General features: G+C 34.5%; 1 protein-coding gene across 1 annotated transcript in view; it reads right to left on the bottom strand.

Moving 5' to 3' along the window:
• LOC129220499 (uncharacterized protein CG3556-like) overlaps positions 1-23,977 on the bottom strand; it is a 117,328-nt gene that overhangs the window by 389 nt on the left and 92,962 nt on the right. Inside the window, exons 2-10 of the mRNA XM_054854927.1 lie at positions 22,524-22,707; positions 18,046-18,195; positions 15,166-15,285; positions 13,521-14,022; positions 10,962-11,224; positions 8,768-8,925; positions 5,492-5,672; positions 4,695-4,869; positions 2,374-2,522 (exon numbers count right to left, since the gene is read on the bottom strand). Coding sequence (XP_054710902.1) covers positions 2,374-2,522; positions 4,695-4,869; positions 5,492-5,672; positions 8,768-8,925; positions 10,962-11,224; positions 13,521-14,022; positions 15,166-15,285; positions 18,046-18,195; positions 22,524-22,707 — 1,882 coding nt within the window. The remainder of the gene's footprint in view (positions 1-2,373; positions 2,523-4,694; positions 4,870-5,491; positions 5,673-8,767; positions 8,926-10,961; positions 11,225-13,520; positions 14,023-15,165; positions 15,286-18,045; positions 18,196-22,523; positions 22,708-23,977) is intronic.

Below are 23,977 nucleotides of genomic sequence, written 5' to 3'. Positions count from 1 at the left end.
CAAGTGAAGCCGTGACTATACTCAAATTTTGTACTCACGCAGTTTGCAAGATCAATCCATCGCTAAAAATATCAAATAGAAAAAGTTTTAAATCCCCCCGTGAAAAGCCATAAAACAAAGAATTTATTTGTTCAAACTCAAGAAAAATGGCAACTTCTTATCAATGAGATCTTTCACGCGAATTAATTTCTGCAGCTGATCATTTTATTCGTATTTATCCAATGGATTGTGACTTAAATTGGAATAAAAAAGGAACTATCGATCGGATTATTTTCGAACTGGTCTATAAACATTCCCAGTACCAAAAATAACAAACGGTGAAAGTTTCAGCCAAATCTGCTGGGTAGTTTGAGTTCATGGATGACACACAGACAAACATTTTTATATATATATAGATGGGAAAGATTGACAATTATTTTAAAGAGATTCAGAATACTTTTATTTCAAAAGAAAAATGACCGTAAACTATCTAAATCAAGGATCTTTCGTATCCAAACACATTCACAATACTGAGGATTTTTTAAATCTCTTTCGCTTAGAGAGAAATAAAATTTTGCAAACGTTTGATAACCAACTATCTATTGTTTAATATTACTTTTGTTTGATTTCAAACAAAAGTGTTCAAGCAAATTTACATGTTCCTAAAAACTGCATAAGACGATACTTAGGCCTTTGTTTTAAGTTTCGTAGATTAAAATGCTCTTTCATAATATTCACTTTAATTCAATGTTTTATTATTAAGCAATTAAAAATTTGAAAAGTAAAGCTTGAAGCTATATCAAAAACCATTTGTTTAACGTTTAAAAAGGACCATGTGCTTTGTATTTATTCTTGTGCAAGTGAAAACGGACGATTTCAGACAACTTTTTAGGCAAGAATTAATGGCTAATTATTGAAGATTTAGATGTTCAATTGAAAGAGGAAAGTCTTATGCAAATTATGTAAAACTATTTTGAAAACAAAATCAGAAAGACTAATATAAATTAAAAGATTTAAATAAAAAATATATAAATTAAGTTGATATATAATATAAGCTGATGTGAAACATCAATTTCAAAATTGACTAAATATTACAGTATTTAGACATTTATAAAACTTACGGGTATGCTAAGGTATTAAAAATTTATACTGTTCACCCACGGCATACCGTAAACGTGGGCTACTTCGGGCCACCCCATTTTGAAACTTCATTCTATTCTCAAATTTTGTAACTGTTCATATGAAATATGTTTCACGCAGCCAGAGTTCTCTTCATTTAATTTTTCAATACTGATAACTTGGTTTCAAAACATTATTACACTTTATAATTTTTTTGGTCCTATGTAACACTTATGGGTTACTTAGGCCCAAAGTTGTTTTCCCTATTCAAATCTATTTCAGAGTTGACTAAAAAGCCAAAGAAAGACGCGTTAACTAGAAAACTTTATTTGAAAGAAAAAAACACTTGTTTTTTTTCGGCAAGTTCCTTTTGTGTTAAGCAAATAAAAAGCGTGTGTGCATATGTAGTTGTCTCAGACGTTACCGACGGAGAACAGTCCTCTTTTCAACAGCTTTGGAGGTTGAATTAATTTTAAGATTAATAGTTATCCCTGGAAACCCGAGCTCATTCCATAATAACAAAATTCTGTAAACTTCCCAACAAGTTTAACATTTCACAAAATTTGTAAATAGATGCGAACTGGGTCAACACTTTCTAAACCTACAGCAACTTTTAGTTATTCATCCTCCATAATGAAAGCAATGGAACTGAGCTCTAAGGATTTGAGTCTAAACTCTTAATCCGATGCTGAAAAACACTTCCTTTTTCCAGTTTGGAGTTTTAATTTTAGCTTTTCTCTTTTCCAAATCTGACGGGGTTTTTTTTAAAGTTTTTATGTGGTCCAAAGGTTGTTTTTATGCTGGTAAAAGTGTTAGAGTCTTAACATAAGAAAGATTCATGGTAGGACAAGGATCACAAAACCAGCAGTGTTGCTCCTTGTGAAGAACTATCAAACTACTTAAGAACTATCTGACGAATTCAGTCGAAATAAGTTTGAAATGTTTTCCTAAAGGTTTACAGAGAACGTTGCATTTTTTTCTCAATTTGGGCGAAAGTGCCTCGCTTTTACGGTACATATTCAAACAAACTTCTGGTATAATGCTTGTTGGATTAAAAATTTCATTTACAATCTAATGTCTGTGTAGTAACTAGTTTTCTCCTGGAAAAAAGGCTTACTAAAACAGTCACGTCGTTAAAGGTTTTTACTTTAAACAGCAAAATGAAAATAAGTTAATTTTTGAACTTTTTCGTATTCCGGAATAATTTAGTTCAGAACAGACCCTTGAATAGGGTAATTACCAGAGATATTACCTTAGAAAATTTTTTTTCATTACCTCCAGTGAAAATCATAGGTTTAGTTGCGTTGGTTCTGATATCCTTTTTAGAAATGTACAGACTCCAGAACAATCCACGCTCAACATCGTTTGTTACTCCACCAAGAGTATATACTGCAGGAACAATTTGAGAGTAGTCGATTTCAAACCTGAAATAAAACTTCTTAGAAACGTCCATTGGCATTTGTCTGGCACAAAATAAAAAATGCTTAAAGGCTGCCCTTCCGTATGGTTTTTCAAGTGTGACTCCCGAGCTCTCATGTAAATTGTTTACCTTAATCTTAGTCCCTGTCTTATGTCATGTTTCCCAAAGGCATAGTGGTTAAAAAATGTTTCGTTAATTCTTGTTACCCACTCCTTGTCAAACGGTCGCAAAGTCATGCTCCCCCCCCCCCACCACCATCCCTCCGAAAACGAGACATTCAGGGCAACCCCTTAAAAAAGGCAAAAAATAAAAAATGACATTAAATAACATGCTTAAAGCTTAAAAACTGTGCTAAGCACTTGCGCTCGATTTCTCCAATAGCGGTCGAAATTCGATGTTTTTTTGCCGATAGCATTCAAAGAAATCTGTAAAATAATGTTTAATTGATGGCTTTTGTGAAGTTATTAAAGATATTTTTACGTACCTACAAAAATAGTCCCCGATTATAATACATGCATGCAAATTTATCAAAATGCAGCTCCAGAAAATTAGCCATTAAAAAACTACATTTTTGTAGCCCATTAAAGGATAGATCCCATCACCTTAGTAGCATGTCGTTCTTGTCATGCCTCTACTGATCTAATAGACCTCCATCTCCTGATGCTAAACACTAAATCAATACTTTTGTAAGTTAATATAAATTGAAAATCTATGCCTATATTTTTGCTAACACTTTTGAAAAGTTATACTGCGATTTACCATGTTAAAATGTTTTGTATCTTGATTTCAGCAAGAGTCTTCTTTAATCAACTCTTGCTTTAGAGTTGAGTTTACTTCAGTTCCGAATCTTGCAATAAATTTAAATCATATTTATGGAAGTAGGGATTTAAATTCTGCATAAGAAAATAATTCATCAAAACGTCATTTTTTGCCCATATGGATTCGAATTTATGCTCTTCGCATTCTTAGCAATATTCTAAAAGACTGAACCAATGGGTCTCTATTTTGGGATGCTATACGTAGAAGCAACGCGTAATGCAAAAACTCAAAAAAACCCGAAATTTTTATTTTCTTCCGAAAGCGGCAAAAAGAGCTTTTCAAATTATTCCGCACTTAAGAGCCTCCCCCCCCCCCATACACACAATATAAAAACCGTCTTTGACAAATACGTAGAAGAGAAAAGCAAAATTATGTTAAAAAATAAAATAGGTGTTAAGTCTACTTTTAAAGTAGGTTCAATGAACTAGGAGATTATCTGTATACCTAACTCAAAAGCCATCTTTTTTTGGAAAAACAAACGCATTAAAGCCCTACTTCGTATAGTTGTTTGAAGAGGTGTTTAATGCATTTTATAAATTCGTAGAACTTTTTAAATTAAAAGTCCCATCTGAGAATATTCCTAAATGAGCCGATGTGTGCATCACATTACTTCCTTTTACTCCAGTTTAATGTCATTTTCTCATTATTGGCAATGTTAATGTGATTCAATAGTTTACTCTCTAAATATCACCAGTGGACAAATCGAAACCAGATTTCAAAAAAAAAAAAATTGAAAAAAATCGCCAAATTTGTCGCCAAGTTGGTGATAAAACTTGGCGACCAAAAGACTTTCGATATATCGCCAAGTGTCCGCCAAATTATAACACCACTTGAGTTTACATCGAAATTAACAATGATTTCCCTCCAAAAGGGGGCAAAAGACCCCCTTAAGAACATCCGAATGCAACCAAAAGGGAAGGTGCACAACTAGATCCCACTAGGAGTCCCGTACCAAATTTAAACTTTCTAGGACATACCGTTTTTGAGTTATGCGAGATACATACACACGTCACGCGAAAACTCGTTGTAATTAACTCGGGGATCGTCAAAATGGATATTTCGGGTGTCTGTACGTTCCTAGGCATATATCCACGTGTGGTCGGGTTGAAAAATGAACTCAACATTCATTCGGGGGTGAGCAAAATATAAATTAAGGCCGATTTTTGAGTGAAATTTTTTTCGCGAATACAATACTTCCTTTTTTGTAAAAAGGAAAAATATACAGGGGTAAAATGTTCCATAAAGTTAAAATTTCGTCCAAGTAAACTAGAAATAACGCACGTGCTATCACGTCAATTTACAGCTTAGTGTGTAAAATACAGAGTGATCAAATGCCATTTTATGCGAAGTAACCTACTTGTACAAAGGATTCGCTTTCTCAGCCAGTCTCATAACCTCCAGGAAGTTGGTCCCTTTTGCAACCTTCAGCATTATCGTCTGAGACATTTCAACTGGAGAACCAAAATACAACGAATACTGGACATAATGTTTCTCACCAATTGGGTTCTTCAATACGTCCATTTCCTTCAAATCTGAAAAATATTGTTACAAATTCTGTAAATAGTAATTATTTGTGATTAATTTGTCGTAGTCTAGCTAAATTTTGCTTTTATTAAATTATCTTTCATCTAAAATTATTGTAGTAACTGAACCTGTAAATAGTTTCTTGTAATGAATATACAGCCCCCGTACATTCGACCGAAGTATACGGTCCCCCTATTTTTCATTGATAAGGTTTGTGAATGAATAAAAAGAAAAAAAAGGAAACTTCGGGAATCTTGTGGAATATTTGCGAGGTCTCTTTCGATGTCTATAAATAGCAGTGCCGCATGATAAAAAGTCTGTTTCAATTGAGAATTAGTACTGAGAGTATTAGCTCTGTTTATTGCGAGGTATTTCGCTGTGTTTTGCGTATTTGGATGTAAATACGTGTGCCATCGTTGAGTATACGGTGTTAATTGATATTTGCGTAACTGCTATGGTGAATTTAGCAGTTAACGATCTTTCCTGCACATAGTGCAAATAAATCTCCCGTGTTTTCTCAAGAACTGTGTCGTCATTTCAAGAAAGTTTGAAGCTGCACCGAAACTCAACAATATAAATTCATTTACTCGTTGAGATTTAAACATTCGAAACTGAAAGAGTTAGTATTACCTTCGTGTGTCTGGCAGTGAGAGTTCAGAGACACTAAAGATTTTCCAGAAAGGATCGGCAGAACGAAGTAAGTTGCCAGAATGTCGCCAAACGATCCGTCTTCCTTCTGACTTTGAAGGATTGTCTTCATGGCTCGTTGTCTATTCCAGAGCATTTCGTTGATCTGGACTTCATTCAAAGCCTATAAAATGTTTCAAAGCTTGTATTTCAAAGTTAAGGGGGTCTGGGACACAAAAATAGTCAAATTTTGCAATTTTATTTTATCATGTGAAAAATTACTCCGTGGTTTTTTTTGCTTAAAAGGACGTTTGAATCGTGTTTCTATCTGAAATAGAACGAAAGATATTATTTTTGTTGCATGCACCTAACTAATGTGTACTTTAAACGCGTTTTTCTCCATGATGCATTTTTTCCAGATTTCTTGCATTCAAACTCTTTTAAGTCAGGAACCGATAAAGATAAAGTAATTAAACTTGGAGCATATTTTTTTCAAACAGTTTAATTCTTATTCGGCGAATTTGAAAAAAAAAGTTTATTGCAAAAATGATTAAAAAAAAAGTCTCTTTGAATTTTTCGAAATTTCTTTAAATATTTTTTTATTGAATCTATATTTTTAAAATCGCCGAATAAAAATTAAAGCTTAGATATTTGTGCGTAATTTATTTAAAAAAAATTGATCAAGAATATTTTGAGTTACAGAAATTTAACTCAACCCCATTTTTTTAAACTAATTAAATTTAAATTTTTTCATATTTATGTTATGATTTTGCTTAAATAAATGGTGAATCAGTGCAAAAAATTTCAAAACTCTAAAGTATATAATAAAAATTTTCAAAATTTGTCCCGGACCCCTTAAATGTATCTTTTATCTCTAAGTAATAAAAATTTAATCTGCATGATTTCAGCTGCAAAACTTTATCATTCACCGCTAGCTTAAGGTCAGCTGCCGAACGACAGTACCTCTCCCCCTCCCCCCTCCTTTTAAACTTATTGGTTTCCCTAATGCCTTATCTGTTTCGTTGTTTTGATTTCCTTTTTATGTATTGTTCAGCAATCACAAATTTCTTATTCTTTTCACCTGACCATTGAATTCCACGTTCTTTAATTTTTATTTCTTATGCTTATAATATTTATGTGCCTCTAATTCATAAACGACCTTAGACTTTGCACAATCCTTTTTTCGTGGAAACATTGTACATCACATAACATCCAGCCCCTAGCAATTATTTTATTTGACATCTTAAATTCAAGTTATAGTTGCAATAAAAGTCATTAGTAAAAACAAGAATCGCAACTAATAGGGTTTCTGCAATTCGTGATTGCGTAAAACGTTTGAATTTTTAGATATTGAGCTCCAAATATGTTTTAAATCATCAACTTTTTATCATTTGATAAAACTAATTTTTAAGGGCAGAAATTATTAAACTTAAAAATCATTGAGCGAAAGCTATGTATTTCCCAAACCATGTCAACTAAGAATGCATAATTTTGAAACTCATGATTTGAGTTTTAAAAACCTTTAAGCCGTAAAAAATTAAACATTTACTTCCATGGAGAAAAACAAAGTATCCCTGTTGCATGTGTATTTAATCTTGCAATTTCTTGTAGTGTCAGGATAACATCCAAAAGGCTGCTGCATTGGAAATTTTAAAAAGGTCAAATGTATCTAGAAATTAGGGTAAAAACTAAATAACTTTGCGCAGCCTACTTTATATTTTTGGCTAAACGAGTTCAAGTTAGTTAATTGGTAATTTTTCTTACGAAGTATTAGCGAAGTCAAAGCCGCAGAATTCATGTACAAAGTTATGATAATTTAACATCGTTTATCTTCAAAACATTGTGCTGTTACCTTGCACAACTTTGCCAAGTAGAACATCTTTAACAAATATAGTTTTCAAAAACTGCAACTCTGAGTTCCAAAACCTACTAATTGATGCTGTAGCACACACAATACCGCGCTAATAGTTCTGGAATCGAAGAGCACCAAATATCTTGGTTTTAAAAAACCGGCAAAGTAGTCCTACTTTCCAAATTTTTTTTGAGGAGCTTTGCAGTGAAATTCTAACTTTAAAACCTGGGAGTTCAAACACAAGTCTTGAGCTCTTATTTCACTAGTTTAGTAATTCCTTTTTAATTGGGAAACTTAATCCTTTTGATGCCACCGCGTTCACTTGTTAGTTTTACTTTTAATACGTTGTCAAACGAGCCGATGTGTGCATCACATGACTTCCTTTTACTCCAATTTAATGTTTGTCCTTTTCTTATTATTGGCAATTTTAATGCGATTCAATAGTTTACTCTCTAAATATCACCAACAGTGGCCAAACCGATACCAGATTTAAAAAAAAAAAAAAATCAAAAAAATTTGTCGCCAAGTTGGCGACAAAACTTGGCGACCAAAAGACTGGCAATATATCGCCAAATGTCCGCCAAATTATAACACCACTCGAGTTTACATCGAAATTAACAATGATTTCCCTCCAAAAAGGGGCAAAAGACCCCCTTAGGAACATCCGAATGCAACCAAAATGGAAGGTGCACAACCAGACCCCACTAGGAGTTCACGTACCAAATTTCAACTTTCTAGGACATACCGTTTTTGAGTTATGCGAGATACATACACACGTCACGCAAAAACTCGTTGTAATTAACTCGGGGATCGTCAAAATGTATATTTCGGGTGTCTGTACGTTCCTAGGCATATATCCACGTGTGGTCGGGTTGAAAAATAAACTCAACATTCATTCGGGGGTGAGCAAAATAGAAATGAAGGCCGATTTTTGGGTGAAATTTTTTTCGCGAATACAATACTTCCTTTTTCGTAAAAGGAAGTAAAAACTTTATTCGTATGTGCCATGAAGCTAGAAATTTTTTCTACCACTTTTTAAATTGCCGTTTTGTTAAAAAGGTAAATCTAACTGAAATATAATTAAATATTTCAGAAATAAAGTACTTTTGTACGGAAAATTAAAATATTAAATCGCAGAAATTTGCAGACATCTGTTTCGGAGTTAAGGAAACTTAATTCGGAAAAGAATTTTCGAACGTAAAATCAAGCTATGAAAGCCTAAGTTAAATCTAATGAGTTTAGTCAAAAGCTCCTTTCTGGGTTAACAAGGAGTCTTTGAAATGTCAGCAACACGTGTTTAGTTCTTGTGCAAATATGTGCAACTGAACGTTGTTTTACATTTTATAGTTAATCGTTCGAACATAATAAATGTTCGAATTTCTTAAACTATGCTACGTTATTTACGTACATAAAATTTGTAACCTTACCTGAGTAAGGAGAGCAGTTTCGTAAATATTATCAGGTAAGCCGCTTTTCGCTAGTTTCTGCAACAATTTCCTCGAAGCTTCGTATCGCAAGTAGCTGCTTGAATATTTCGGAATTTTCGCAATGCATGATGCAGCCAAAGTGGTTAAGGCTTGAATATCTGGAATAAATCAATATGGAGCACTCTTCAATATATAAATAGGTTATTTACAACCTGAAGTATTTCACAACACACTTTATGAATGAAGGCCCAATTATACGCTTAACACAATTCCTAGAAGACAGATTTATGTGTTATTCATAATAGTTCTTGAAATGTATAGATTGTCTATAGGAATACTATGAACTTTCGTTATGGATCCTCAGTAACGTAAAATTTTCGTTTTAAAATGAATAAACTTTCCTAAAATTTTAAGAGAGGGGATTTAAATTTTAGATCTTCAAGAAGATATTCTTGAATTAAAAATTTACAAGCAAATTGTTTGCTCTAAAACTCTTCAAAAGTCCAGGTTGATAAAAATGTGCAGGTTTAACACAAATTGACTTTGCTAGTGCACGTCAGTAAAGATCTGCCTGCGAATATTAAATGATTGGTACCATTAAAGTTCAACTATCATCTTTACTAATAAAAGTGTCTGGAATTCTCTGTCACGCATAGTGCCCAGACCGTTCGGCCAATTTTCATGAACTTGGACACAAAACTAGCTTGCAGCATGGGGGTGTGCACCTTGGAGCGATTTTTCGAGAATTCAATTTCGTTCTTTTTATATTCTAATTTTAAGAAAATTTTACCCACCTAATTATCACAACGTGGAATAGTAAATTATGAAATTATCATAGCGTGGAACCGCAAACCAAATTACCTTTTAATTTTCTACTACGGGAAAAGCCGTGCGGGTACTCCTCGTGGATGAATAAAGCTTTAGAAGAAAAGAGCTATCAATCCCTGCATCCCTTCATAAGCAATTAACCATTTACTATGAACACTTAAATTATCGTGTTATCGTTTGATTCGGTAGATAAAAGCTTAACTAGATGACAAATTGAGACAGTAGTAGTCTGTGTTGCTGCATTATTTCATTTCCAATAATCAATGCAAAAGATTCAAAACACCCTTATGTTTGCAGATCCTGTTTACTTTAAAATAAAATTAATACCACCTATGTTGGTTGACAATCTACTTAAAGAAGTAACTTCAAAGTAATGCAAGCCCGTAAAAAAAGAATGCTGCTTTTATGAAAGAAAAACCACGCAGGAAAATTTAACCTACGACTTAGCAAATTGAAACGGGTATAGCTACTAAAATATACTTCTGGATTTAAGTATGTTCATTGACGCGTTCATAACATAAAAACGTTTAAAAACTAAGGGGCATTCAAATGAAACGTGGTCACTAGCCTAAAGTAACGGTTACATTAACTCAAATTTAGTCGCCAAAACTGTTGGCACATTCCATTGCAACACTAGGTGGTCAATTCCATCTTTGAATAAGCTAGTAGATTGCTATCGGATCCAGGACTGTATCAACCCAGTCACACACTTCATCGTCCATAGTTATATCCGCGATATCATCTGCGAATAGCTTGCTCTAGAGATCTAAAAACATGAGTCAAACGGTGAAAGGTCTGAATGGTGAAAGGGATGTTATAGCTTTTCCCACCGAAACTACTGTAGTGTTGTCTTTAATGCATTGGCCGTTAAGTGGACGCCTTTGGACAACATGCTTGGCCGTTTCGACATGGCTCGTCTAAGGCTCTGTAAAGGCTTTAAAAACTCTGGGCGTTGATGGTGGTTCCCCATTTCAGGAAATCTACAGGCAGTCGGCTCCCTCCCCCTGAGTGTGCCCTTGTGGTCAAAAGGACCTGCATCGTAGTCGACAATAACTCGTGTGACCACCTTCTCTTCTGCGTTAAACCACATTGCCACATAAAACGTTGCGCATGCGTCAGTCTACCAATATGTGGCGTCTCCGTACATGCAGCTACGTAGCATCGTCTAACGTCAATTGTTAAGTTAGACGCACTGACCCGGTTTCATTTCAATGAACCTTAGATTGATACTCGAAACCAGAATAGTTTATTTTAAATTTACTGAGGCTAATATTAATACATCTTTAAGACTTGAAATATTTCAAAACGTTTCGGAACATTAGTCAATTAACTTTTTTACATTACATATTATTGAACATTAGCTTACCTATTCTGTCCATCAAATGAACTTGACTTGAAATTATGTCTTTCATCTTCTTGAGGTCGTCGAAAGTGGTTTCGTTGCTAAGGCACAGCGAAAGGTACACTAAAGGACTGATGTACTGTCCCTTTTGTTGCGCCGCAGTAACTCTTTGGCGTAAAGTGGATATTAAATCGAGTCCATGGAAATTTCGAGGATTGCTGCAAGTTGCAAGGAGGGCATTAACAAAAAGAGCCAATTCGCATATTGGCAATGGCGATGTAGCATTGCTAAAATAAAAAAATGCTTGTATTATTTCAAATATATTTTTTCGCTTTTATATCTATGAAAGCATGAAAATGAAATTTCATACTTGATTCAGGATTACAAGAGACCGTTTATAATTCGGAGGTTGCTGCTTGCCGAATCTAACTTTTCTGCATCACAAGTTGCGCTTTGCTCACAAGTAATGTGTAAGGTTGCATTTGGTGCTTTAAGTTAAAATAAATAGTTTGGTATGCAACGTTTGCATTTGTTAAAATATTGTGAATGAACAACCTTATTTCAAACGGAAATTTTTCAAAAAGTTGCTGAAATATCCTCTGGTGTCAACGTCTAGTAGCACTCTAAAAGCAATTGATTTAATAATATAAAAAAAAATTTCGACAGGATTGTTCAATGGTCATCATTAAGCTCAAATTAAACAGTTTTACAGCATGTTTTATAAAAAAAGTTGCTATCCCAATGGTTTTGCGGGAAGCTAATAAATGACAGCTTTTAGTTCTCATGGAAAATATTTCCAGCTTTTAAGCTCAGAATATAACTTAGGATTGTCAGAGGTACCTTAGTGGATGAAATAGATTTATTAAAAGAAATAAACGTTACATTGATCAGCCCAAAAAATCAAAGTTCTTAAAAACTGACGACGACACGGTTTCTTAAATAGAAGATATCGAGATAAGGGAAGTGGAGTTATCACTACAGGTGATGACAGTAACTGAGCATCTACAGGCAGAAACATTTGGGTCGTCGTATACAGGTAGTTGAATTTTAAAAATAGGTATATTCTGCAGTGCAATTAAAATATTAATATTGTCATAATTCGTAACTCTGGAATTAACAAGCTAAAACATTAGCACGTCGATAAGTATTATCGAAAGATTAACTAGTTGTGAAATGTAAAAAATCCCAGATGAAGAATTTAGATTCTAAAAATGATAAGAGCAACAGTTAAAAACTGGATATTATGGAAAGTCAATACATTCAAAGCACGTACTGTATTCTAAATTTAGTTGTTTAACTAAAACTATTTACGAGGGTCGATCCAAAAGCAAGATTTCCATCAATTTTACAAATATACACCACTGTCTATTGTTGAATTTTAAATCGTTGGAAAGAAAAGAGTATTTTTATACATAATCGCCATCTGTTTTTGTGCATTGTCGACTAGGCCTTATTTATCCAGTGTCACAGAATTCCACCACCAGATTGGGACATGACAGTCACCAAACCTTTCCGTTCTTGATTGCATTCTGGAGCTCGAGTCGATTACAACTTGTTTCGTAAGTTTAAGGAACACTTTGATGGACAACGATTCCGGAGCGACGACGAAGGCTAAAAGGGTGAAATTCTTCCTCAACGGGTTGGTGATTGACTTCTGTGACATTCGATACAGAAGTCGGAGCTTTGTCGGCAATAATGCACAGAAAAATGTGGCGATTATGTATAAATACAGAAGCTTTCTTTCCAACGATGTAGAATTTCAATGAGAATAGACAGTGCTGTATATTTGTGAAATTTATGGGAACCCTACTTTTGGATCGACCCTCGTAGTTCATTCTAAATGCAGTTACTTAAAACTATCTACTTTTAGTATAACATTACTTGTATGGTTTAAAATTATTCGAAAAGCTATCAGTATCTAAATTTGCTAAACTTTTATTTGATTCAGTTTTAGGGCAGACTAGGTGTTTTAACCTTTTTTATTAACAGCAAAACAGTTTTTTTTTCATTTATGTCCTACTCCATGGAGATATTTTACAGAGAACAACCTAAAATTTAATTTGTCGGAACCCAAGTGAAGACTCAACCGAGGCATAATTTGAAAAAAAAACTAAGGTCCCTATAGTGGAGGAGCCGATGCATCCGCCATTTTGGAGCAAACTTGATCCAGTGCTTCGTAGCGATAGCATTGCTGCTGATGTTTACATTTCTTTGGCGTGTGTTAAATTGAGTCAAATGGGTGGCTGTTCGGCTGTTAATTGTTTAAACAGCTCCAAAAAAGGATTTCAATTCTTCAGATTTCCAGCAGATGCAGAAAGAAAAAGATAAATAATAGCCTACGAAGCTACTAGCAGCCTGGAAACTACGCCAACCGTTTCCAAAATTTTGCCAATGTTCACCTTCGCTCTTCGACTCTCTCGTTCTGTTTGGAGAATTGCCAATAAAGGTAGCTTTCCCTGTTGTACGCTTGCTCCAAAAGGGCGGATGCGTCGGCCTCTCCAGTTATAGGGGTTCTAGTTATAACTAGAATCATTCCAAAATACAACTGCCAAGTAAAATGCTCAGCAAGATGGTATAACTTACTTCATTAGTGCAACAGACAACTGAAGATGTAACTGCTTAGACATTATCAACTCTTCCACTTTTTTCACTTGTGAAACTGATTTCGAGAGGTATATAGCTACCAAAGAACGTGGAGTATCTTTACCCCATCCAGAGCTTTCATCTCGCTGAGCTAAAAGCCAATTCAAAGCTTTGTCCTTTTGTGGCTGAAGGCTTCTCACATCCAAATGTTTGAAACTGCGGCTGGCTTCCGTTGGAGCACTGATCTGGGGCATTTTCTGCGTGGACTGGATTGCAGCTTGGGTAGTAGAAGTCGTCTGCAGAATGTTTTCGTCATCTTTCATCTCCAGAACATGAGGAGCTGGAGGCACTGGTGTGAGCGATGTAACGGTGGTGTGTGTTAACAGTTTAACAGTGGAGTTGAGAATGGGAAGTGTAGCATTGTCGACATCTGGTTCAGTTCCCAAATGAGTGGTCTCAATACTTGCTGTGCTGGTTACCGGTGTCTTGACAGTCGAAGATACTGAAAAAGTTAGGAGTACTGTAGAAAAGAAATCGCTTATGATAAAAAAAAATTACCTCACACCCTGGGAACAGAAACTACATTCCTCATCTTAAACTTACCAATTTAAAGTCTGAATGTAATGCTTTTTCTACAAAATTAGTTTATTGAATTGGTACGTGGTGCCTTCAAATATACACTATTTGGGACACTAAAAACAACCAGTCCAAATGTTTCGCACGTTTTGTAGTGTTTGTGAATTTTTCTTACATCTAACTTTGTTCAAAAATTATTTGCTATAATGCTATTCAGGTTTTTTTTATCCTCCGCTGTCAAGGTTACATGTTAAAAAAAGCTGTTTAAAAACAGTTAGTGCCACATCTATTTTTAAAGCGTAAATCGTCTCTTGTTTGTTTTGAAAGTTTAGCGTACTGAACTTAAATTACATTTGAAGTGTTAATTTACGTCAACTCTGACCATAGAAATTTTCAATCTTCCTCGGTTTTTAGAGGTTAATATCGTTAGTCCACGCCAATCGGGCGTATTTTAGGCAGTTTAGTATCTTAAGTCGTTTACTGCACTACTAGGAATATAATTCTACCGTGATAGGTACAATCTAATGTTTAAAGTGGACTAAAAACTATTTTTACCCGCAGCATTTTCCTACGATCGCATATTGGAACTTTCGAACTGAAAAACATCGGTTAGGCGGAATTATCTGAATTACGTAGTAGTTTCGGTACCGTCAACCAAGTTCAGCAGTTGAAGTACAATTGGCTAGAAGTTAAGCTTTGAAAAGTAATCATTAAACAAACCTAATTTGGGAAGCAATTACTAGTAAGTCGCATGAAGACTTCAGATAAACGAAGTAATGTATGAAGTGTTTTACTTGAACATTTCTTAAAATTTATAAACACATTAATCAGCTCTAATTTCAAATAGTGTAAACGACTAGTTACGGGCTGGTTTGCCAGTATCGAATTTGTAGTCTACATTGACAATACAATACTAGTATATTCCAAATCATTTTATAGCGTCTTTCAAGAACAATCCTACACATTTCTCCCGACCCAAGTTTATCTAAAGTGCTATTAGTTATGATATTTCTTCTCCATCACCCAGTTTATCAGCAAGAATAAAAGTCAAAAAAGGAATATTACGCACCATTACAATTTTCTTCGTCGGAGCCGTCCAAACAAGAAGGGATACCATCACAAAGACCGACTCGAGGAATGCAAACCCCGTTGTCACACTTGAAGTGATGGCGTTTGCATTTGTTTGGATCTGGAACAGTTTAAGTCATATGAATAAGACTTAAAATTTATATGATCATAAATAATATTGATCACATACTAAAAATTTCATTAGGTACCCATTTGGTGCCAAAATATTTGAGTAGACAAAAACTTTGTCATTAACATTGCAATAGAACTGTCAAAACTACATTTTCGTAATTTGTGTATAAATTCATTAGCAGCATTGTAGACAACTTTAAATTATAACACTGCAAGCGATGTTAATTTATTGTCTTCATTTTATCACTTAAATATGAACGTAAAATCGGTGTTGAGTTAACCATGAATTCAGAGTAAGAGCCATTAGAATATGGAATGAACCAGACATTTAACTGAAGCTCTGTTTTACCGATCACACGGTTGCTCTGCCTGGGGTTTTGTAAATGGGGCTTAGCATTTAGTTTTTAAATAGTTTTAATTATATCAATTTTTAGATGCATACAGAAAGCAAATTTGTTATTTTTCGACATTGGAAACTTAGAACTGTATTAGACTAAGAGTTTGGTACGTTGAAACTGAAATATCTGCCGTTAAGTCCCAAGATTAACCTTTCCTTGAAAGGCAATAAAAATTCATCTATTATTATTAACACCAATATCTTATACTTATGTTTCGCATGTAGAAGCTATCTAAGAATCTATTTTTAGCAGCCGTGGTTTTGTAATCTCCAATAGTAACCTTTAAGACTAAATGGTGCCATAGTAAAAATCAGCATCAAATGAGTAAAACTGACTATTTTGAAATAAGAAAATTTCACGACTCCAAAGTAAATATTTTCTTCATTTTTATTTCATTTTCTGTCTTTGTAAATTTAAATCAACTGAATTTTATTGTTATAAAAGAGAAGTATTTTAAATATTTTGCTTATGAGAAAATAATGATCATGGAGTGACCGAACTGGCGGTGCATTTTAGTGAGATAATACTTTGAATAAAACCGAGTATGATAATAAAAATAGACTTCCAAACCCCAATGCTTAAGAAAAAACGCTTATTTTTAACCAGTAAAAACCGTCTGCTACTTCAAATTTTCGCACCAGCATTGAAGTACAATTACAGTTTTAAGGTCTAAGCTTCCAGATAGAGAAACTAACTACCTTTCAGTATTCGTGACCCAATTTTAAATCTTAATTTTCATCCCCCTACCCATATATAACTCATCTTGCACTACTTTTATGTAAACTTACATTAAGACTAAATAAAAACTTTCATATTTTTAACCAAATGAATTTTCTAAGCATTTAATGGTTACAATTTGTTCAAAAAGATATAGAACTTTCTGAAGCTCGCCCTCCCCCCTCAGGGTTTTAAAGTTACAAAGCTCCAAAGGTTGATAATTTTAGTTATTTAATCGTTAATTTCCTCAGTAGACTAGAAATCTTAGACTTGTAGCTGAAAACGAGAGTTTCAGATAGTGTTGGTAAAATAGGCATAAGTACTTGAGAAACTAAAAACTAGACTGAAACGGAAAAGTGCGTCGATCTTTTACAAGGAAATGTTTTACCAGACGTTATATATTGTAGTTATAGTATAAAAATATACTCATCATAAAAAAATCTAACACATTCAAAATATGACTAAACATGCTAGTTGCCAGTTTCCTTCAACTCTTGGCAATAACATTGCAATTTCAAAATAGTCAGACCCAGGAGTAGCTCAAAGTAAGAATTTTAAGTTGTTTAAAAATTTATATAACACTAGCATTCCCGTACCCGGCATTGCTCGGGTAATGGAATTAGCAGGAGTTAACAGTGCTTGGTGCACCTATTTTCGAAAGTCCCCTATAATAATTACTTATTACCTATAATATATTACCATATACCTTTTTCTAATTTGGGGAGGATCCCGGGGCCCCTGGACATATATGCCCTTGTCCTTAACCGATCTTTAACTGTTATTAACGATCCTTTTAAAGTATTGATTATCTTTGCAAACACAGAGGCCATCCACATTTTATTGATATACCCATGTTTAAGCAAGAACTTCTTTGTATACAACATTTAATTTTTTTTTCTGGTGCTAAAATTATTAAGCTGCTTGATGAACTGACTTTGGAGCAAGCTACATAACATTGGCCGTGTGAAAAAAGTCTTCTCTTAAATCGATCCATGCTACTTTTAGTGTCTGTCCTTGTGACTTATTAATGGTTATTGCGAAGCAAACTTTAACAGGAAACTGCACTCTTCTAAATTCAAAAGGATAGTCCGCCTGTGATGATGTTCTTAAAAACTTCGTTTCTAGTTTTGAAGAAATGAAAGCAAAAGACAAACATTATGATTTGACTTGAGAAAAGCCTAAGAATCACGTGAGAAACAAAAAAATATCAAATTTATATTTCGCTATCGACCAAAATTTGAGATGAAGTACTGAATAATGATTTAAATGGAGGAAAGCCTTCGAAAATAAGGGAATTGAATTTCAATGACAGGTTTTAATTTCGCAGAAATTAAGGGGTTTTAATTAATTTCTCCCGAACTAATTGAGATTTCGAAAAATCCTTTCTTAGTGGTTACTTTCGTAATCATGCGTACATGCCTGCCAAATTTCAAGTCTGAAGCTTCAGCGGTTTCGGCTGTGCGCTGATATATATATGTTATCTCAGGACATTGATTTTTATATATTAAGATTGTCGTCAAATGGTAAAATATTTTTATAGTCTGAATTCGCCATCCAGTTTTGCACCTACAAAAATAAGGATTAGCAAAATCATGTATCACAAGAGTGATCACAGATAAAGATTTTATTCTCACTCGAAACAGGCCACCAACTTTTTCGACAGTAAGTCTCATCCGAATCGTCGTCACAATCGGTCACGGCATCGCACCACCGGAACTTGTCTATGCATTTTCCATCATCGCAAGGAAACTGGTTCGAGCTGCATGACGTCGCTATCGAAGTAGCTGAAAAGGTAAAATAAATGCTGAAGTTATGACGCCATCACTCGTAGTGGTTGCAATACCGGTATACCGAATACCGGTATTTACTAGCGTAGAAGACCAGTATTAGCTAAAATTTTAAATAGTTTGTAATTAAAGACCCTAATGGTTAACTAATTAAATTAAACTAACTAATTACGTATCTGTTATTTTAAATATAACTTTTTTTCGATGAGACAGTACAAAAATCAAATCTATGGAAGTTAAAATTTGGCTTTACAAGCACGAATTTATAGAATATCAAGGAATATAAGTAGTGGAAAGATTACAAAATAATAGTTTCGTCTCTAGATGGTGATGAATCGCACTTTCGAGAGTTTATGCGAGCCACGTTTTTATTTTGTCCATTACCTTGACTCTCTTCTGCGAAAATTAATTTTAAGTGTAATTACGAATGTGTTTGTGCTATTAACAGTTTATTTCAACCATAGATTGCCGCATTTCTCGATATATTCTTTTAAATATTTCTATCAACTGTACTAAATTTCAAGAAGCTTTTTTCCTGTTAGTATTACAAAAAGTAATTTGTTGTAAACTGTATTAGCGTGTTGTTCTGTCTTTTCAGCTTTATACCAAGCGAGATAATATTTACAATGCCTTGAAGCTTTGCAAGAAGGTAAGGCATAATCAGTTGGGATTTCAGACATTTACGTAATTGCAAAGAATTTCTGGAAAAAAAAAAATCAAAATTTAGTAAATTTCAAACCAAGGGGTTAATAAAAAGCAAATGCAAACCAATTTTGACGAAGAAGAAGATATTAATAATGGAAAACAATTGTCGCTCTAAGAACAGTTTCAATTTGCCATAACTAATAATGATAGAAAAAAAAACACGTACACTCACAAAAATGACTTTTTTCAAAACCAACAAGTTAAAGCCCGAATTATTTAGAGATAAAGGACTTCCAGGCAACTACAGGAGTTGTATAGCGCATTATTAACAGCACCACTGGCTTGCACGAATTCAGAAACAAAATTTTCAACTGCAGGAAATTTGTTCACTAAAATGAGTTCAAGCTTAGTGACAATTTAATAAATGAATGGTGCTTCTTTCTATTTATTTTTTATTATGACATTTGTTCACAATAAGTAAAAAATGCACTTTTTGCATAAAATAAAAAAATGTAGCATTATGTTTTTATTATGTTTTTGAATGTTTTCGAGAAATTAATACCGGTATGTTAAAAAAATACCGAAATCCCATTTTTTGTCCGGTATTGCAATCCCTACTCTTATGTTTTTAACTATTAAACAGGATCTGTTTTGTCAGTTGACATTCTTTAGTTTAATCCAGTGCGATCCATAATCGGCCTCCTTAACTGTTGTCGACCCTTTTCCTTACTGAAATGACATTTTAATTTAGCATTTAAATAATAAAATCGGTTTTAAGAATTTAAGTAACACTTAAGATTTTAAAAGTTAGCGTCATCAGCACCTTGCAATCTTGAAATTCTCCTGTAATTGAGATTCATAACTTACACTAGCGCTTAGTAACTTTTACAGGAAAACGCTGCTAATCATTGCATCGATTTTGACTACGATCAAGTCAAATGATAAAAAATGTATGTTCAACTTATTTTCAAATACAGTTGGCTCTCTGTTTAACGACTCTCAAGGGACCACAAAAAATCGTCCATAAGTAAAAAGTGTCCTTAGGTAGAAAGCGTTCTTACGTAGAATGCTTTTAACACTAAAGAGGACCATCTGGGACCGTGAAAAGCCGTTGTTAAATAGAGAAAGTCGTTAAATAGAGCGTCGTTAAACAGAGTCAACTGTAAATCTAAAACTCTTAAGAAAATACGCAATTTGTTTTCTGTTTGGAATGTCCATGTCTCTTACATTTCTATATTAAATTTTGATTGGCTCTCGGGTAATTAAAAAAGGTAGATTTAAGCATTAAAACAATCATGTTGGGAGTTAAATACGCAGAAAGTAACATTACATGATTAACAAATTTTGCCTTAACACCACTTAACTAAATTTAATGACAGCTGGAATCAAGTTATCAATACAGGAGAACGCATATTTTCTTCGGAGAGAAGCTTTTGAAGTACAGCGTTAAACCAGAGTAAAATTTTAACCATCATCGTAAGTAACATCCACATTGCCGAGAAAATTTACTTCGCATAGGTTGGCATTTTATCGACATTTTTAGGTTTTTTTTATATCAATAGAAATTATAATTTAATCTTCAGTAAACAGTCTCTAGCATTTTTTTAATCTACCACTTAAGAAACGAGAAATTTTTCTAGCCTGGAATAAATTTTACTTTTTTCACTATTAAGCAATAAACTTTCCTCACATTTAAAATATACAAGAACTAATACTAAATTTTATAAAACATCTTATTGGGTAATTCTTATCTTTCACGTACTTTTTTTTTTGCTCATTACAATTAGGGAACATAGTCTTGGAAAAAAAAAACACCTGTAACAAGCTTTTCCTAGTTTTGAATTAAAAACTAGTACGCTGTAAGAGCTTCTAGTTAGACTATTGAAACGTTTACTGGAACTAACAGGATTACGTTTGAAAACTTAAGTTACATTTATGGCTACACCGACAACTATTTGAATTAACTAATTTTCAAACAAGTTACGCAAGTAGCTCCTGCGCTCCAAACCAGATTCAGTCCACGTAATCCATGAATATGAACACTTTGGTTTCCAAGATTTAAAAATGAACATAGTGCTTATTAATAAATTGATTTTATAATAGAAACGCAAACCTATTACAGGGAAATCTGTGCAAGTTGACCACTTGCGAAACATTACTTTAGTGGTCAACTTAAACAGGTGGTCAAATTACAGAATTTGATTTACATTATATAAAACTAATTCTTGTACGTGACAAAAGCGGTCAACTTACCCAGGTGATCGACTTACAAAGGTAGTCAACTTTACAGGTTTTACTATATATTACCGATGAAAAAGAAAAACTCGAACAATTTCATAATAAAAGCAATCATCAAATCTTAGCTGATTTTTAATAAAATATCAAAATAATGCTTGCTTTCTAAAACAAGTCGATTCAGCGTAGTCTGAGAAAAGGTACATGTTATTTTAAAAAGGTAAAAAGTTAGATATTAAACAGTTTTGCATCAACTAAGAAGAAATCTTCAATATAACAATACGAACCAATCGCAAAACCGGCGAAGATGAAACAAAACCTCAGAAACCCCTTCATCATAAAATCGGACAACACCCCCAGCAGAGCAATAAAACCACCGAAATATTGCTCGACACCAAAGACTTTAAACACATACGCTGCACATGCCGCTCGTAAGAATGCAAATTTTCCTCTTAATGCCAGATATTAGCTTGCGATTCAGCGAACCTTACCGGTCGTTCGGTGAGTAACCGGTAGCTAACCGCAGCGTTCTTGAGAGCTACCGGTTAACTGGTTGCTTCTAATGTCGTTTTATGATCCTCACCGGTTGATCTACCGATCGACCGCAACTCTAGCTGGTTGATTGGTTGATGGAACCACGTGACATTTTTGACGAATTATATGTATTTTTCACCTGCGTGTTATTCGTCTGCGTCATGTCTACGCAAGTAACCGGTGATCAGCGGAAAGCGTTCGGTTAAGGATTTGTTCACGAACAACCGGTTAGTAACTGCTGACGTCATTGCTGTCACGTGATTCACCAACCGGTCGCTACCGGTCGAGCTCGTCGAACGTAAGCTTAATGGTATAAGTACGCGGTAATCAAGTTTTCATATGGGCCGTGGTAGCCCGATCGGTAGAGTGTCGGATTCGGGGCCGGAGGGTCCTGAGTTCGAACCTCGATGGTCGAAGATCCACCGTCGTCATTAAAGGGGATTGCGCTACGTTAAATATGCTCGTGGTCTCGATGTCCTCCAAGTGAAACGATACCTCTAGGGGTGGTCTACACCAGGTAGCTATTAGCTCCTGATCTAGTTCTAAATTCTCATTAACTGTTCGATCCGGTGATGGTGCTGCCATCTATCGGTATAAAAAAATAATGGAGGCAAGGCACTTAGTATGCAGTCCTCGATGTAAATACAGTTGTAGTCAGATGTGACTCGGAAGCGGAAAGTTTTCATATTTTTTTTTTCCTTTAATATATTAAATCTTTTGTTTATTGAACTGAAAACTCCATTTGATTTTATTTCTAGTACATGTAAAGTTGACTATTATCTATGTGTATTGTTCTTACTATACACGAAGCAGAACAACTCAGTACACTGGTGAGAATCTTCCCCGTGACATGTGTTACTGCGCCCAGAGCAAGCGCTTTCTGCCGCTCGGTCACTGTGGCACATAAGAACTTGAGTTTTTGATGTCTAAAGAGGTCTCCGTGACCAAGAGGTCAGAAGCACCTGCTCCTGTAGCTGCTTGAGTACAGTAAGAAACGTGGCGGGTTCGATTCTCTCCATCGCCTTGGGTGTTTTTTCCGGGTACGTTCCCTGTCCCTGTAGCGCCAAATTCATTCTGACTCGTGTCATATGTGCCCTGTAAAAAATGCTCACTATGGAGCACGGTAATATGGTAATATGACTGTAATAAAAAGAAAAATGTAAATGCGTTTCCCAGTACACACAGCTTGCGATTAATAACAACGTGTCAATATGCAAAGAATTAACGAATGCAATGGCATAACTATTACTGAAATAGTGGTTTATTAAAGTCAGATAGAAAAGTTCCTGAGCTTATATCTTGACGTTGTGGATGTTGTTTCGAAAAAAATAAACAAAAATGTAGTTTGTGAGACGTAAAAACGAGGCAAATCAGTTTTCTGTGAATTATTTTCCTGTTTTTCTAATTAGCAATAGGCTGAAAATAATGACTGAAAAGTCATGCAGAAAGTCAGTAATCACTTAATGCTCACTGCACTGATACATATTCAAAACAAGATAGCTAAACTAGGACATGTGGTCTTTTCCTTGTGCTGGTTATCGTGAATCTATCTTATATGTACTGATGAAGAGGCTCATATTGGCCTCGAAATAGCTGTTTCATAAGTTTTCATTATTGTTTATCACTTGTAATTGAACTTTTTCTCGTTGTCTGCCAATAGATTGGCACATTTTTTCTTCCCTTTACAAAAAAGGAAGTATTGTATTCGCGAAAAAATTTTCACTCAAAAATAGGCCTTAATTTCCATTTTGTTCACCCCCGAATGAATGTTGAGTTTTTTTTTCAACCCGGCCACACGTGGATATATGCCAAGGAACGTACAGACACCCGAAATATTCATTTTGACGATCCCCAAGTTAATTACAACGAATTTTCTCGTGACTTATGTATGTACGTATGAATGTGCGTATGTGTGTATGTGTGTATGTTTGTCGCATAACTCAGAAACGGTATGTCATAGATAGAAAGTTGAAATTGGGTACGAAGACTGCTAGTGGGGCCTAGTTGTGCACCTTCTCTTTTGGTTGCTTTCGGATGTTCCTAAGGGGGTCTTTTGCCCCTTTTTGGGGGGAAATCATTGTTAAGTTCGATGTAAACTCAAGTGGTGTTATAATTTGGTGAACACTTGGCGATATTTCGCCAGTCTTTTGGTCGCCAAGTTTTGTCGCCAACTTGGCGACAAATTTGGCGATTTTTTTTAAAATTTGGTTTTAATTTGGCCATTGTTGGTAATATTTAGAAAGTAAACTATTGAATTACATTAAAACTGCCAATAATGAGAAAATGACATTAAATTGGAATAAAAAGGAAGTCATGTGATGCACACAGCAGTTCGTTTAGATATTGCTTTCTTAAGTCCAATGGC

Source organism: Uloborus diversus, chromosome 1 (assembly GCF_026930045.1).
Source record: "Uloborus diversus isolate 005 chromosome 1, Udiv.v.3.1, whole genome shotgun sequence".
Lineage (NCBI taxonomy): Eukaryota > Metazoa > Arthropoda > Arachnida > Araneae > Uloboridae > Uloborus > Uloborus diversus.
This window is presented reverse-complemented; position numbering and strand designations above follow the sequence as displayed.